General features: G+C 38.8%; 1 protein-coding gene across 4 annotated transcripts in view; it reads left to right on the top strand.

Moving 5' to 3' along the window:
- Nucleotides 1–1,435: 1,435 nt before the first annotated feature.
- The window catches only part of BRAF (B-Raf proto-oncogene, serine/threonine kinase), a 61,290-nt gene continuing 47,707 nt past the window's right edge, over nt 1,436–15,018 (top strand). The window contains exons 1-2 of one of the 4 annotated variants that reach the window (XM_039361772.1): nt 1,436–2,326; nt 11,951–12,052. In XM_039361772.1, coding sequence (XP_039217706.1) covers nt 2,186–2,326; nt 11,951–12,052 — 243 coding nt within the window. In that variant the 5' untranslated portion in view covers nt 1,436–2,185. The remainder of the gene's footprint in view (nt 2,327–11,950; nt 12,053–15,018) is intronic. The other 3 variants (XM_039361781.1, XM_039361791.1, XM_039361797.1) reach the window with 3 other exon arrangements.

Below are 15,018 nucleotides of genomic sequence, written 5' to 3' on the forward strand. Positions count from 1 at the left end.
GAGTACAAGAACAATAATGTATGAGTTACTGCCCCAGGGTTTCTTGCTATAGGTAGGGCTATAATTGGTACACCACCTAAAGATTGGTAACAGTTTCCCAGCCACAGCACACACATTTATAATTAAACCCTCATCCTTGCTTTCCTGCAAGTTTCCATCAATTTCTATGCATTGGCAAGAGAGGGAAAGTAACAAAATGTATGTCATATCATCACAATGCAAAACTGTGATCGGGATAGTTTTGTCTAGTGTTGAGATACAAGTACAAAAAGCTCAAGTTTTATCTTTAGGTTGCAATGTATGTTTTGTCATATTGTTTAAATTTATTAAAAAATTTAAAGGGACAGAATAAAGAGTGGTGTATAATGTTGTCTTTCAGAGTTATGGAGGCTTGGGCAATATATTACCTTTAGACCTCCATATATTTCTTCATGCTACACTCTCCTATCTGCCACGCAAGGAATGGAAAAGTAGCAAGCAATCGCGATATCTCTGCTAAGCAAGAAGAAAGGAAATGCCAAAGCAAGGGAGAAGAGAAAGGGGAGGAGTGATGGTGGTGGGGAGGCTACTGATAAAGGTAGTGTTAGTGATGGTGAAAAGACTGAACCTTAGGCAATTCGGTTAGATAGATAGATAATAGATGGTAGGTAGGTAGGTAAATAGATAGCCTTTATTGTCATTTTTTTTTACTGTGGGCACAATGACACACATTAAAAATGAAATTTAGTTGCTTGCTCTCAAAGTGTACACATACGTAACATTTAAACATACTATAAACAACATACGTATAGACCTACACCCTTACATACAAGTAACATATAAATATTAATTAAATATTAAAGTTGTGGAGTACCATACAGGGCAAAATGCTCTCAACTGAGTTATTCCACCAGGTTTTTGGGAAATATTGTGAGTTTGTGGGGAAGGGGTTGGGGTTTTTTTTCACTTAACAGAATTCATTAATTTGATTATCCAGGTTCTATATGACCTCCAAATAATATTTGGATATTATTATTATGCATAGTTTTTACTGTTTTGTTTTACTTAATGTATAGCCTTTGGAATGTATGCCACTTAGGGACATTTGCACCTGGAGTAGCCTGTAAAATGCTAATAATACATGCAGTACATGCATGCATATTTTCTTAGCAATGTATTTAAAGTATCACCTCAAACAGTATTTTTCAGATAATTCATCTAGGGAATAGTTTACATGATGTAGAATAATCAAGTACAGAAATAAGACAGACAGTTATGAACCAGGTGAATAAATTATTTTCTCACGCTTTAAAATTGTTTTAAACATAAAATATTACTGTAATCTTCATAAGAATAGGACACAAATGACAGAAGTTAATCTAAAATATTTTATTTCCATGTAGCTGAAGATCAGTTCTTCAGATCATGGAGACTAGCTAGGAGGCTGTTGAGGCAATATTTATGAGAAAACTCAGGTTTTTCACTAATATCATTCTCATTTCAGAGCGTGGGAGATTTGATTGCCATGTTTCAGAACAATGCTTATTTCTATTTTGCGTTTGGGAGAATGCTCATTTTTTTAGCTTTACTTGTTAAATGTTGGTTAAAGCAGCGCTTCCTTACTAAGCAGTATCTGGTGCGATTAGATCCGGGCTGCGAAGATCTAGACTGCAGCAAAGAGATATGAACACTCTCTTTGCTGCCATCGAGGGGTCGCCGAGATTTTTGCATTCCAGATCTGGTAGTTCTACAACAGCTTGCCTTTAAACGCATCGGTGTAGTTCAGCCGATCGGAGCTCGAGGAAGAAAAAAGCCACTTATCCCAACAAACGTGCCCCGATTGGGGGGCGTGGTGAAGCCATTCCGCGCATCTAAGGTTTCCCTAGATGACGTAGAGAAGAGGGGGCGCGTCGTGATGTCAGGGTGTTTCCCGGTGACGTTCTGCTGGACATGCGCACCCGCGCCGCGGCGATTCTGGGTGACGTCACGGGCGTGACGTCGCGCTCCTGCCTCCCTGCCTGGAGGATTGGGTGGCTTGGGGAGCTTCTTCTGCCCCGTTCTTCTGCCCTCGTTCCACCCCCCCCCTCCTTTCCGCATCTGGGGGCGGCTGGATCGACAGGAGCGACACGGCTGGGCCTCCCCTTCTCCCTCCTCCTCCCCGTCCCCCCTCTTGGCCCCCTCCTCTCCCTCAGCGCTTCGATCCAAGATGGCGGCGCTGAGCAGCAGCGGCAGCGCCGAGGGGGCAACGCTTTTCAACGGAGACATGGAACCTGAGCCGCCTCCGCCCGGGCCCTCCTACGCCGGGGGTAGCGGCAGCGCCGGAGGCGACTCTGCCATCCCGGAGGAGGTGAGGGCTGCAGTATCGTGAGGTGCGCGAGGAGGGGGGGTGTGAGGCAGGGCAAGGCCGGGCTTGGCATCTCAACGCGCCGCTTTCTCTCTCCTGGAGAGTCCCGGGTGTGGAAGCCCGGCTGCCTTAACCGCGGCGCACTGGGGTGTCTGCAGGGGCTTAAGCTGAGGAGCGGTAATGAGTCGGAGGGGGAAGGATGTTGTCCGAAGCCCCGGACGGCTTTGCGAGGCGATGAAGCCAAAGGCAAGATGTTAGGCACCCGGAGATGCTTAGGCGGAAGGGGGTCGATATCGTAGCTGCCCCACTTGGCCAGCGTGAAAAAGGATCCTTAATAGAACCTCGTCAAAGGAAAACCGTCTCCTGCTAATACAGCTTTTCCCAACCTAGTGCCTTCCCCTTTTATTGCACTGCAGTTTCCATTAGCTCTGCAGGATGACAGGGATGGTGGAAGGTGTCCTCCAATTTCACAGGAGGGGATCAAGTTGGGGAAGGCTGCAGTAGTGCTGTCCCAGTGAACTGTTGGTAGAGACACAGCTTAAATAGTAACCTTGGAAAACCTGATTGTGAAAATACAGTAGTGAACCCCCCCCCCGAAAAAAAAAAGTTTAATTCAGTGACTTTCCATCAGAATCACCAGCCAGAGGAAATACTGCTGAATTGTTTATTTTCTATAGAGTAGAATACTCTGGATTTCTCTTCTCTAAGTCTTTTCTTCCTTCTGCTTGATTCTTAGTAGTAATTGTCTGCCAAGAATAGATGTAACTGCAGGAACTCTGTCAATAACATTATCCTATCAGTTCTTCATCCCTTTCCCCCACAAGTGTCATAATGACATCTTTTGGCCCTAATGCATTACCCCAAGAGGGCAAAAAGTGCAAGGAGAGAAGATATACCTGTTTGTGTTTTGTATAGCTGTCTCAGATAAATAGGCAGGGGAGGGGCTGTATTTTAACAATTTATGGAATTAAAAGAAAGGTTGAACTGCTACCTTTTAAGTCAGAGGCATTAAAAGATTGCACAAACTTTTTCACAAACAAGTATACTCAGGTGCCCTCTGAACAGGACCTTAGCACAAATGGGACAAGTCTCTTGGTGTTTGGTTCTTGTTGACAAAAGATGCAACAGATTATTCTTAGTACCCAAAACTGGATTCAGTGCAAAAATCTGTAATGCTCCTTTTAAGGCAAAAGTTGATTATTTTATTCATCTGAATATTTTTACTAACTATCTAGCTCTAAAATAACATACTGAGGTAGGAATAAAGGGGAATAGTTTTATAAATACATGCAAGTGTGATTTGCTGAATTATTTTTAGGTACATTTTACTTTTTGCATAACTACCGTAAATGCTGGCGTATAAGACGACTTCTGCGAGCGCTGAAATCGGCGCCAAAGACAGGGGTCGTCTTATACGCCGAGTCGTCTTATACGCCGGAAATACTGGTAGTTTCCGGCGTATAAGACGACGTTCTAGGAATGCGGCCCGGCTATAAAGACGGGGGTCGTCTTATACGCCGGGTCTCCTTGTACGCCGGCATTTACGGTACTTAGTATGAATTTCATTTGTCAAATATGCATCAGTTATTTTTATATTGTGCTATGTAGTGTCTTTGGAGAAAACCAGTGTAGCTTTTAAATTATATGCAGAATATGGTTGGAAAGAGATTAAGCTTAAATAGGTTTTTGGAATGAATATCCACAATTACTGTATTTATAATTTCATTTCCATAGGAATAATAGCAACTTGAAGATAAAGATATAATAAAGCAGTACAATGGATATGATACAGTTCCATAAGAATTACTCCAGGTTGTTTTGTATATTTGATATTTTTAATAATAATTTAATAACAAAACAATCTCTGCTGTAATAGGCTAAAGATAATATTCATCCAGCATTTTCTCACAGAAGCTTACTAGCCTCTGAGGTATTAAACAACAGCAGACGTATTTCTCTTCTGCAAAGTAATATTTGGATCTATGCTGTCCCAGTCCAGTGGTCCCATTAAATCTTCAAAGCTAATAGCTCTCAGTAGGCCTGTCCTCCTTGAATTAACCAAACTATTTTTAAAGTCATCTGATGAATGGTTATAAATATAGGTTAATTATGCACTATGGAAAGTAATTTTTCTGTTCAAAATATCTTCCTTTCAGTTTCATTGGATAATCTCTGCTTCTAAGTGTTTTAAAAGAGGAATAAAAAATTTATGTCCATTCATCCATGTTTTCCATATCATGTATGATTTTATACAATTCAACCATGTATTTGGTGAAGATGGATGGTACACAAATCTAATAAACAAACAAATCATGTCTGCCCTTAGTTAACTTTTCTTTACACTGAAGTTCTAGACTTTCTAAATTTTCTTGTAAGATGGTTGAGTTCTTTGATGATTTTCATTGCCCTCTTGTGCAATTTTTCCACGTTGTTATATTGTTTTATTAAACTATTCCACCACTCTGCATACTTGTACTATATTGTTGATAGTTTTGTTTTCAATTCCTTTCCTGATGAACTCTTCCATGGAATTTGCCTTTTTACTGCTGCTGCAAATTGATCAGCATCTTCATTGAGATATCCACCGTTACATCAAGATCTTAGAACAGGAAACATGAATTTGGCTTTTGCCCTTATGTGCACCATTCAGCACAGATAAATTTAATCATGTTTACTATTCCAAGGCTTTTCAACCAGTGGTACGGGTACCACCTGTGGTACATTGGCACCTGGCAGGTGGTACCCGACCATCCTAGAAAAGTGATAGTGGGGGAGGGGAATGAGCTGAACCAGTGGCAGTACCGTACAAACCTGAGTGAGAGACAGCTGGAGCTACAGGGCTGTCAAGGCTCAGCGGAAGCGCCAGGATCAGCACTTCTTCAGGGCTGTCAGGGCTCAGTGGAAGTGCCAGGATCAGCGCCAGGCTGCAGCTGGAGCTTGGTACTGATTCTGGTGCTTCTGCTGAGCCCAGAAGAAGCGCTGATCAGCTGGAATGTTGCATCTCCAGGGTCTTGTGATTTACATTCAGATGCTTGGCAACTGATTCATGTTTATGACGGTCACAGTGTCCCAGGGTCATGTGAAGTGACCAAAACCTGCTGCAACCACCCAGCAGACGGGGGGAATAAAAACCAAACACCCTCTCACCCCACCCCTGCTGCCAATCCTCAACAGAAATGCTTACAACAATGAAAACCTCGGACAGGAGGAAGAGCACTGCCGGGTGGGCAGGCAGGTGTCTTGCGTGGCTGTGGCTTGGGGGGCACTTTTTCAGTGCCATTGTAACTTTGAACAGTCACTAAGCGAACTGTTGTAAGTTGAAGACTACTTGTACTTCATCACTGTTTTCCTTTTTTTTTTTTTTTTTTGGTCATCAAGTTTTTGACACCTTGCTAGGTGACTGGTGATACTCGGATATTGCCATATCCTAAAAGTGGTACAATGGGTGAAAAGGTTGATAAACCCTGTGCTATTCAATTGATCATTTTCTCAGTCTAAAGAAATCCTTCTGGAGCTTCTGATGATCATTTTGGTTGTAACTTTCCTGAATAATTTAATATCGTATATAAACTAACTCATTTCTTTCTCATCAGTCAGAATTATCTACTAGCTAAAAAGCATTTACCTCAACACAGATTCTTGAAAAATTCTCTTTTTTAATTTCTTCGTTTGAAAAAAATGCCTATTTCTTCCTGCCCCTTGGCTTTGTTTTATCCATTTAGAAAGTCATAAAAGAACAAATCATCTTCCATCCAGAGTGCCAAGTTTACTTAACAGCCTTTGATGAGGAACTTTTGCAAAGAGTCTCTGAAATTCCAAGTGCACAATGTTGACAGGTTTGTCTACATCTGTGCAAAATCATACACATTCTCAAAAAAATTTAGAAATTGGTGAGGCAAGATTTAGTTTTGCAGATTCCATGCTGATTCCCTTCAGCAAGACTTCTCCATGTGTCTAGCTTATTTGTTTTTTGATGTTAAACTAACGGGTGTATGATTTCACATGTTAGTTGCCTAAGGGAAACTATTGATTCATGTTGTTTTTAAAGATAAAATCTATTGACTAGTGTAGGGCTTGTTTTGGTAAAACAATTTATAATTATCCATAAATACTTTCCATATCACTGTATATCAGGATTATTTTACCTTTCAAGAAAGTTCAGCTAATCTTTTGTTTTGAAGCTGTGGGTGGATTATTTGTGAATGCATGTGATTCCAGACGATTTTGTGAATGCATGTGATTCCAGACGATTTTGCTTTTTAAATTATGTTATATGTCTGTTTTTTGGCTTGATTAATCAATATGGTGATTAATAGTAAATAACATGCAATACATGATTTGAAGAGGACATCTTGATTTGTTTGTTTGCATGTGTATTCTATAACTGTAGTCTGTGTAACTAAGGATTAATCTGTCTGGATGTACCACTGGTGGAATGTTGTCTGCCTGGTGTTTGATAATTCACTTACTTATATAGCCCAGATTTGTCAGCAAAACCAGAATGCTTCTCTTGGTGGCTTTCATTTAGCCTGATAGTTGTGAATTGTGTTTCCACAATGGTCTCGTCTGAGAAACCTTTATTAAACAGAATGCAGCTGGAAATGGATTGAGCTCAGCGAGGCAGTTAGTGACGGGCCAAGAGCAAATTCAGTAACCTATGTCTTGGAATGAATTTCTTGTAATTGACATCACCTGAATAATGTCTAAACTAGGTTGGTAATTGAAAATTACATAGCTTGCCAACTCATCTTTATGCTGTAGGGTTATTCAAGGAATAAGTATAAAGTTATTATTTCATAATAAACCTGCCATGCACATGATGGAAAGTACCTTCCCCTCCCAAATTATTGTAGTAATTGAGAAGAAAAACTAATTTATTGTTACAGTGTGTCTGTTTATGCAATTATAATGGATAGAGCTAGCCCATTATGCCATTAAAAGTAAACAGCAATTCAAGACTTGTTTTATTTTACTCTCTAAATACCTGAATCTTGTCTAGGATTCAAATAAGTTTTTGGAGAACAGAATAACAGAGTTGGAAGGGACCTTGGAGGTCTTCTAGTCCACCCTATACCATTCCAAAATTGGCTATCCAGTCTCTTCTTAAAAGCCTCCAGTGATATAGCATCCACAACTTCTGAAGGCAAGTGATTCCGCTGGTTAATTGTTCTCAGTGTTAGGAAATTTCTCCTTAGTTCTAGGTTGCTTCTCTCCTTGATTAGTTTCCATCCATTGTTTCTTATCTTGTCTTCTGGTGCTTTGGAAAATAGGTTGACCCCCACTTGTTTGTGGCAGCTCCTCAAATATTGAAACACTGTTATCATCTCACCCCTAGTCCTTCTTTTTACTATGCTAGACAAATACAATTCCTGCAACTGTTCTTATTCTGAACAATAATTAGAATCAAATGTGTATAAATACTCTTTATTTCGTTCAGATTATTTAATAAAATAAGTGTTTTAAATGGGGAGATGTTACAGTCAGCTAATAATACATTAAACTCTTGATTGTTGTATCAGACTTTGAATGTAATAAAAAAAATCGAAACTACCTTGTCATTGTATTCCCTTCCTATAAATGGTAACAAATATAACAACTACTGATTCAATATTGAAAATATTACACTTGTTTGGGGAAGGGGTTGTACTCTCCTTGAAAAAAGCAGGTGTTTCTCAATGACTAAATAGCAGCAATGGCTGTAAGTGCCTTGGTCCAACTTGTATTTTTGTACCAGCTGTTTTGAGACTGTGTTTATTTTGACATGATTTCCTCTAAGTTTATTTTGGGGATAAATATAACTTTAAATATTATTGCCACCATCCTCAAATGATGGAAGTCTGTTCTTTTAAATTTTATCTTCTCTTTTTTTCGCTTCCTGGTAGTGTTGTACACAAGAGAGGGGAGCATTATATAGTGTTGCTCATTTATTTGACAACTATTTATAAACAGTTTTAATAATAACCTTTGAACAAATAATATGGGATAGAAGTTTAGAGATATAAAAATAAGAAAGTTAATTTACCTTTTCACAAAGACCATTGATGTCTTGATTTCCTTTCCTTTCCTTTCCTTTCCTTTCCTTTGCTTTCCTTATTTCATAGCAAATTTCATAGTGAATTTTGTTTCAAATATGAGTTTCTTATTCTTTACAGAAAAGGTTTAGTTTTAAAAATATTCATCCTGTCATACAGGTCCTAAATGGTAAACTGTTTTTGTTTCTTGCAACAGAATTGGTATGTATCATTCAAATCTTGAATCTTTAAGATACCTCAGAAGTTTATTGTAAGTTGATACTGTAACTATAGTGGAGGGAACAAATTTCCATTTTTAATACTTTATTGTTCTGTTTCCAATTACCATAACTTCATGCTCAAATATTATTCCTGGAGTAAATTATGAATTATTACTGAACATATATTTGTGCCTTCACTTTCTTAGAAAGCATTATTTCTGGATTTCTCTAAAGCCTTGCAATGTAAATGAGGTTTACAGAAAAATTCAAGCAAAATTATATTTATGTATGCTTATAAACATATTTGAGACTGCTAACAGAATGATTTGCACTGAACAAAATAGTTATTGAAGATTTGATAAAATTGCTGGCCACACATTTATTCAGATCTCTGTTTTAAAAGTTTCTTTGCTTCCCTAATTGCCTAGAATATAGAAAGAGTAATAAAAGCATGTGAATCAAAATGAAGTTATGTAGTCCACACATAATGAATGGTTCAAGTATTTTTCTTCCTGCAACAGCTGTTCCATTTTCTAGATGCCCACATTTTCTCATAATGATACTGAAGTTTTATTTCATATAAATGTTGAAATAACTACTTACTAAGTTATTATGGTAAGAGTACCACATGGCATGTCCTTGCAGTAGAAGGAACAGTACTAGCTACTGAGGTAAAAAAGTGAGTGTTTATACATTTTCACCATTAAGTTCAGTATAACTTTGTGATGATATGAAGTATGACAACCTAGCTCTTAAATTTGATTTGAAAGGAAGAGCAAACATTATTCACAGTGGATTTCCAAGAAAGAATAAATATGAATCTCCTTAAAATGTGCTTAAGTATTTTTGTGGCTCAACTTTTTTCCTTTCAGATGCCATCTAAGAAAAGAAGTCAAGATAATAATAATGTAGCCCTTCCTTACCTGAAAATCTTATTATTTTAAAACCAGTTGCTGATAAAACATCTGTTATACAGAATTTAAACCTTAGTAAAAGCATTGACTTTTCATATATCACAAAGATCTGGTTACTCTCCCAGGTCTGTCTTCCCCAAATTCGCTGGGCTTTTTTTTTTACTATTCTTCTGGTCTTTTTTGTTGGGCCATGTCCCCAGAATAGGGGACTATTAATTGACACTTAGAACATTGAGGTATGGCCTCCCAAAGGGTTCCATCTTATCTCTCATGCTTTTTAACATCTACATCAGGGGTAAGTCAACCTTGGTTCTTTTATGACTCATGGACTTCAATTCCCAGAATTTTGTCCTCTCTTCTCCTGGCTCAGGAATTCTGGGAGTTGAAGTCCACAAGTCATAAAAGAGCCAAGGTTGACTACCCCTGATCTACATGAAGCTGTTTGAGTAGTTTGATACATAACGCCATCAATATGTTGATGACAGCAGCTCTATTGGGTTTTCCATTCAGTTCCAAGGAAGCTATTTGTCCCCTTGAAATTTGCCTTAGCGCAATAATTCATTGGAGAAGAGAGGACAAAATGAAATTAAATCTGAATAAGATGGAAGTTGACAAATAGAAAACTGAACTCAAGGATCAAGAATGGCTTATACTCTTCCTGAAAAAGCAAATTCTTAGTGTGGAAGTACTTTTTAATTCTCAGCTGACAACGGAATCAGAAGTGATAGCTGTGGCAACGTGAGGTTGTCATAAATAGTATATAAAAGTAGAATAGTTGTAGAATATGCAGTAGTTAAGTTAATATAAGTTAATGTTGCTAACCAGTCCAAGATAGATGAATGAAATAATTTCTGCACAGAGTGATATGTGCTGCTTGTCAGTGACCAGGTTTCCTGATAGAAGTTGCAGGCATTGTACTCAGACTAGAGAAGGCACTCTGTCAGGAGTTATATTTGAAGGCTGCTCTCAGAGTTTTGAAAAATTGGAAAGTACCAATAAAGGAGAATATTTGTAGCTCAGCGTTGAAATGAGAGGTCCTGGGTGTTCTCTGATATTATTTTCTTGCAGATATTTCATCACCCAAAATAGGTAACACCATCAGTGCTAGTACTAGTAATAATAATAAAAGAAATGTCTGCAGGAAAGCAACCAAGCACCAAGGACCCCTTAAAATTGGAAAGATTCTTATCTTTCTCCAGGCTTTTTAATTGGTAAAATAATTCCAGTATGATTTTTTTTCCATTAATTTTCATCTGCAGTTTTAAAACTATGTTTTCTTTTAAAATAATTATTAACCATCTTTAGTGCTCACCAGAACTGAAGGATAAGATGTTATTCCAATAGATAAATAATTCTAGAGTTCTGTTCTCCAAATTTTGACAGATGGTTAAGTCTCTGATGATTGCATGAACATTCAGTGTATTGTCTTTTTTTTTTCAGAAGCAAGTACTTAAATTCTTAAGTGTTGTTTTTGGCTAATTGTTACTGTTTTTATATGTAGTTTATAAATAGCTCCCTTTACAGTACCAAAGTAATAATCATATCAATGCTGACAAAAGAATAGAAGTAGACATAAGATAGTTTACATTGTTTCTTACAGAAATTTCTTTGCAACACAATTACAAAGTTATTCATGCTTTGGACTCTCAGATCTAGTCTCATTGATTACATGGATATATCTATATAGGTACTCCTCAATTTACAACCATTCATGTAGTGACCTTTGAAAGTTACAAGGGCACTGAAAACAGTGATTTATGACCATTTTTTGCACTTAAGACCATTGCAGCATGCCCATGGTCACATATCAAAATCTGGATGCCTGTGTCCTGGAGTCATGTGACCACCTTTGTCCTGCAGTCATATGATCACCTTTTGCGACCTTCAATGTCAATGGGAAGCCAGATTCACTTCACAACCATGTCATTAACTTAATAACTGCAGTGGTTCACTTAACAACTCTGGCAAGAAAGGTCATATAATGGGGCAAAACTCATTTAACAACTATCTTTGCTTAGTTATGGAAATTTTGGGCACAGTTGTGGTTGTAAGTTGATGGCTACCTGTATAGTTTTCTTGGCAACAGCAGGAAAATCATTAGCCATAGCCACTTTCTGAGATTTTTTTTTTTTACTTCTCATGGCAGCCTACAACCTTCCAATAGTTACCCGTGCTCTTGATCATCTGTGCCACACATTTGCATTATGCCCTTTTATTGAGTAGGCATCGGATCCTACTCACAGCCACTAAATATATTGCTGGTTGCATTGTGTGCTATATAAGTGAAGTTTAAGAGATAGAAAATTATTGAGCAGTTGTTTTAGGTTGCATTACATATGTAGTGACTACATAGGTGCACACAACATCATAGCTAACAACATTAGTAAGTGAATTGGTTGTCAGCATGTATATGAGATATTAATTTTAATTTTTTTTAATATATTTTACTAAGTATATTGAAGTATTTCCTGTTTTTTCTAGGTGTGGAATATCAAACAGATGATTAAATTAACCCAAGAACACATAGAAGCTCTACTAGACAAGTTTGGAGGAGAACACAATCCACCCTCAATCTATTTGGAGGTAAGTATTCAGTTAGAAATCATTGTTATTGCTATTATTATACAAGTTTTCTGCTTATTAAAAAATGTCAAAGTACCTATAGGCTTATGTTGATAAAGCAGATGGGTATGCATGAGTGATAAAGCAGAGACAAAGTCTAACAACAGTCTAAGCTTTAGCAAGAGACTTCCACACACCAAAGGATATAAGAAAAGATTTGAATATGAATCAGGTTTGGGTTAGTCTAAATCTGCAAGGCCAACTATCACAGGGCCAATTCTTTCCTACTGTCTAGTGAATTCTAAGCATTTACAGCTGAGCATTTACAGGTTTGGGGCCATTTCCCATGCTTATTCTTGTAAAATGGCACCCACCTGTCCTGGCAAGGGGTTTTGATGTTGAAGTAATACGTAGAATGAATAATGAAGGGAAAATAGGACAGAGGATGAAGGCAGTAAGAATCAGAAGAGTTAAGAGAGTTAAATGGTATAAAACCGATAGGTAAGGGAATAGGATAATAATAACAAAAATTAAAAATGTTTTAAAAAATAGGTGCTGGTGAGTGATGTGACTTGGTGTTGACATGGAGTTGTCCTTCCATAGCAACAAAGATTGACAAGGGAACAGAAGTAGAAATAACAATTGTCTTTGGCCAGTATCTTTTGGGAACTATAAGATAAAGCCGCAGCTGTCATCTATGGCTGAATAGCTGCCGCTTTATCTTATCTGCTGGAGAATGGAGGCAGGAATTGGAGAGTCTTGTGAAAAGCAGTAACAGAGGTAGAAACTAGATAGAAAAACAAAGGTGAGTGACATGGCAGATATGGGTGACCTGGGACATATGTGAGAACATGGAGGTGGGCTAACTGAAGAACTTTGTGCCAGCAAAGTTATCTCAAAGCTGATCTGTAGGATTTGCATGGAAGGTATAAACCAGGGGTAGGCAACCCAAAACACTCAAAGAGCCACTTGAACCCGTTTCCCACCAAAAACAAAACACCGGGAGCCGCAAAACCCTTTTGATATCTAAAATGAAGATAACACTGCATATATCCTTTTTTATCTTTATTATAGGTGTGTGTGTGTGTGTGAGAGAGAGAGAGAGAGAGAGAGAGTTTGTGTATGTGTGTGTGTGTGTATACACACACACACACACACATACACACACACACGTTAAAAATAAAAGTAAAAATATGACTCTTGGGAATATCCATACTATTAAAACAATGATCACCGAGAGAATGCTTTAAGAGAATAAAATTACACACACAGGTAAAAAAAGGATATATGCAGTGTTATCTTCATTTTAGATGTCAAAAGGGTCTCTCTCTCTCTCTCTCTCCCTCCCTCCTCTCTGCCCTTGGTCTGCCACTCCTCTTCCCCCACTCTCTTTCTTTCTCTCTCTTTCCTCTCTCTCCCCCTCCCCCCCTCTCTCTTTCTGTCTCTCTCTTTCTCCCCCCCCCATCTGCTGCTCACCTGGCAAGCTTCAAGTTGTTCTCCAATAATCTCAGGGGTAGGCAACCTCGTCTCTTTTATGACTCATGGACTTCAACTCCCAGAATTCCTGAGTCAGCCTAGCTGGGCTAACTAGCTCTCTCCTGCCCTTCCTGCTTCCTGCTGAGACGCAGCAAAGGGAGGAGCTCCGCCCAGAAAGCTTTTCAGCTCCTCGGAGAACAATGTGAGTGCACTCTCTTTTACACATATACACACACAAAACACACACACACACACACACACACACACACAAAACACACACACAGAGAGAGAGAGAGAGAGAGAGAGAGAGAGAGAGAGAGAAGCAGGGAAGCGCAATTGCCTCTCTCTGTCTCTGTCTCTCTCTGCAAAGGCAGAGGAGGCTGGGAGCCACAGGGGAAGGCTCAAAGAGCCGCATGCGGCTCCGGAGCCACAGGTTGCCGACCTGTGGTATAAACAGAACATCAAATATTTTGGCCTAAAGGTCAAAATACAATGTAGATACAATGTAAAAACTCTGTGTGAGAATTGATTCTTGGACTGGGACAGTAGGGGAAGGAATCTCCAAGTGAGAGACATGGTGAATAATTAAATTGAAATCGCAATAGTTGAAATTGAAGACAGTTAATAAATATGTATTGTATGACTGTGAACTCAGACAATTGTTGGGTTTGATGGGTTCAATAAAGTAGTAAAATTGGTCTACATACTGTGAACTGACATTAAAATGTCATACTAATGCAGAGAGATACAAGTGCAGGAGGCAGGGGAATGGAGAACCATATTAATTCAATGTTGTACAGAGGAAAGTATGGCTAAGAGAACTAGGAGAGCACCAGGTTTCAGGCTGTTGCTGAAATGCAATATAAAATGTATCCACTCATGATCTGATAATAATAATAATAATAGTAAAGTTGGAAGGGACCTTGGAGGTCATCTAGTCCAACCCCCTGCTCGGGCAGGAAACCCTACACCATTTCGGACAAATGGCTGTCCAGTCTCTTCTTAAAAACTTCCAGTGTTGGAGCATTTACTGCTTCTGGAGGCAAGCTGTTCCACTGATTAATTGTTCTCACTGTCAGGAAGTTTCTCCTTAGTTCTAGGTTGCTTCTCTCCTTGATTAGTTTCCACCCGTTGCTTCTTGTCCTGCCTTCAGGTGCTTTGGAAAATAGCTTAATTCCCTCTTCTTTATGGCAGCCCCTGAGATATTGGAACACTGCTATCATGTCCCCCCTTGTCCTTCTCTTCGTTAAACTAGACATACCCAATTCTAGCAACCGTTCCTTATATGTTTTAGCCTCCAGTCCCCTAATCATCTTTGTTGCTCTTCTCTGTACTCTTTCTAGAGTCTCAACATCTTTTTTACATCGTGGTGACCAAAACTGGATGCAGTATTCCAAGTGTGGCCTTACCAAGGCATTAAGAGTGGTATTAATACTTCACGTGATCTTGATTCTATCCCTCTGTTAATGCAGCCTAGCACTGTGTTGGCCTTTTTGGCAGCTGCAGCACAC

This window comes from Crotalus tigris, unplaced genomic scaffold, assembly GCF_016545835.1.
Source record: "Crotalus tigris isolate CLP2741 ecotype Arizona unplaced genomic scaffold, ASM1654583v1 scf7180000017588.1960692, whole genome shotgun sequence".
In the NCBI taxonomy this organism is placed as follows: Eukaryota; Metazoa; Chordata; class Lepidosauria; order Squamata; family Viperidae; genus Crotalus; species Crotalus tigris.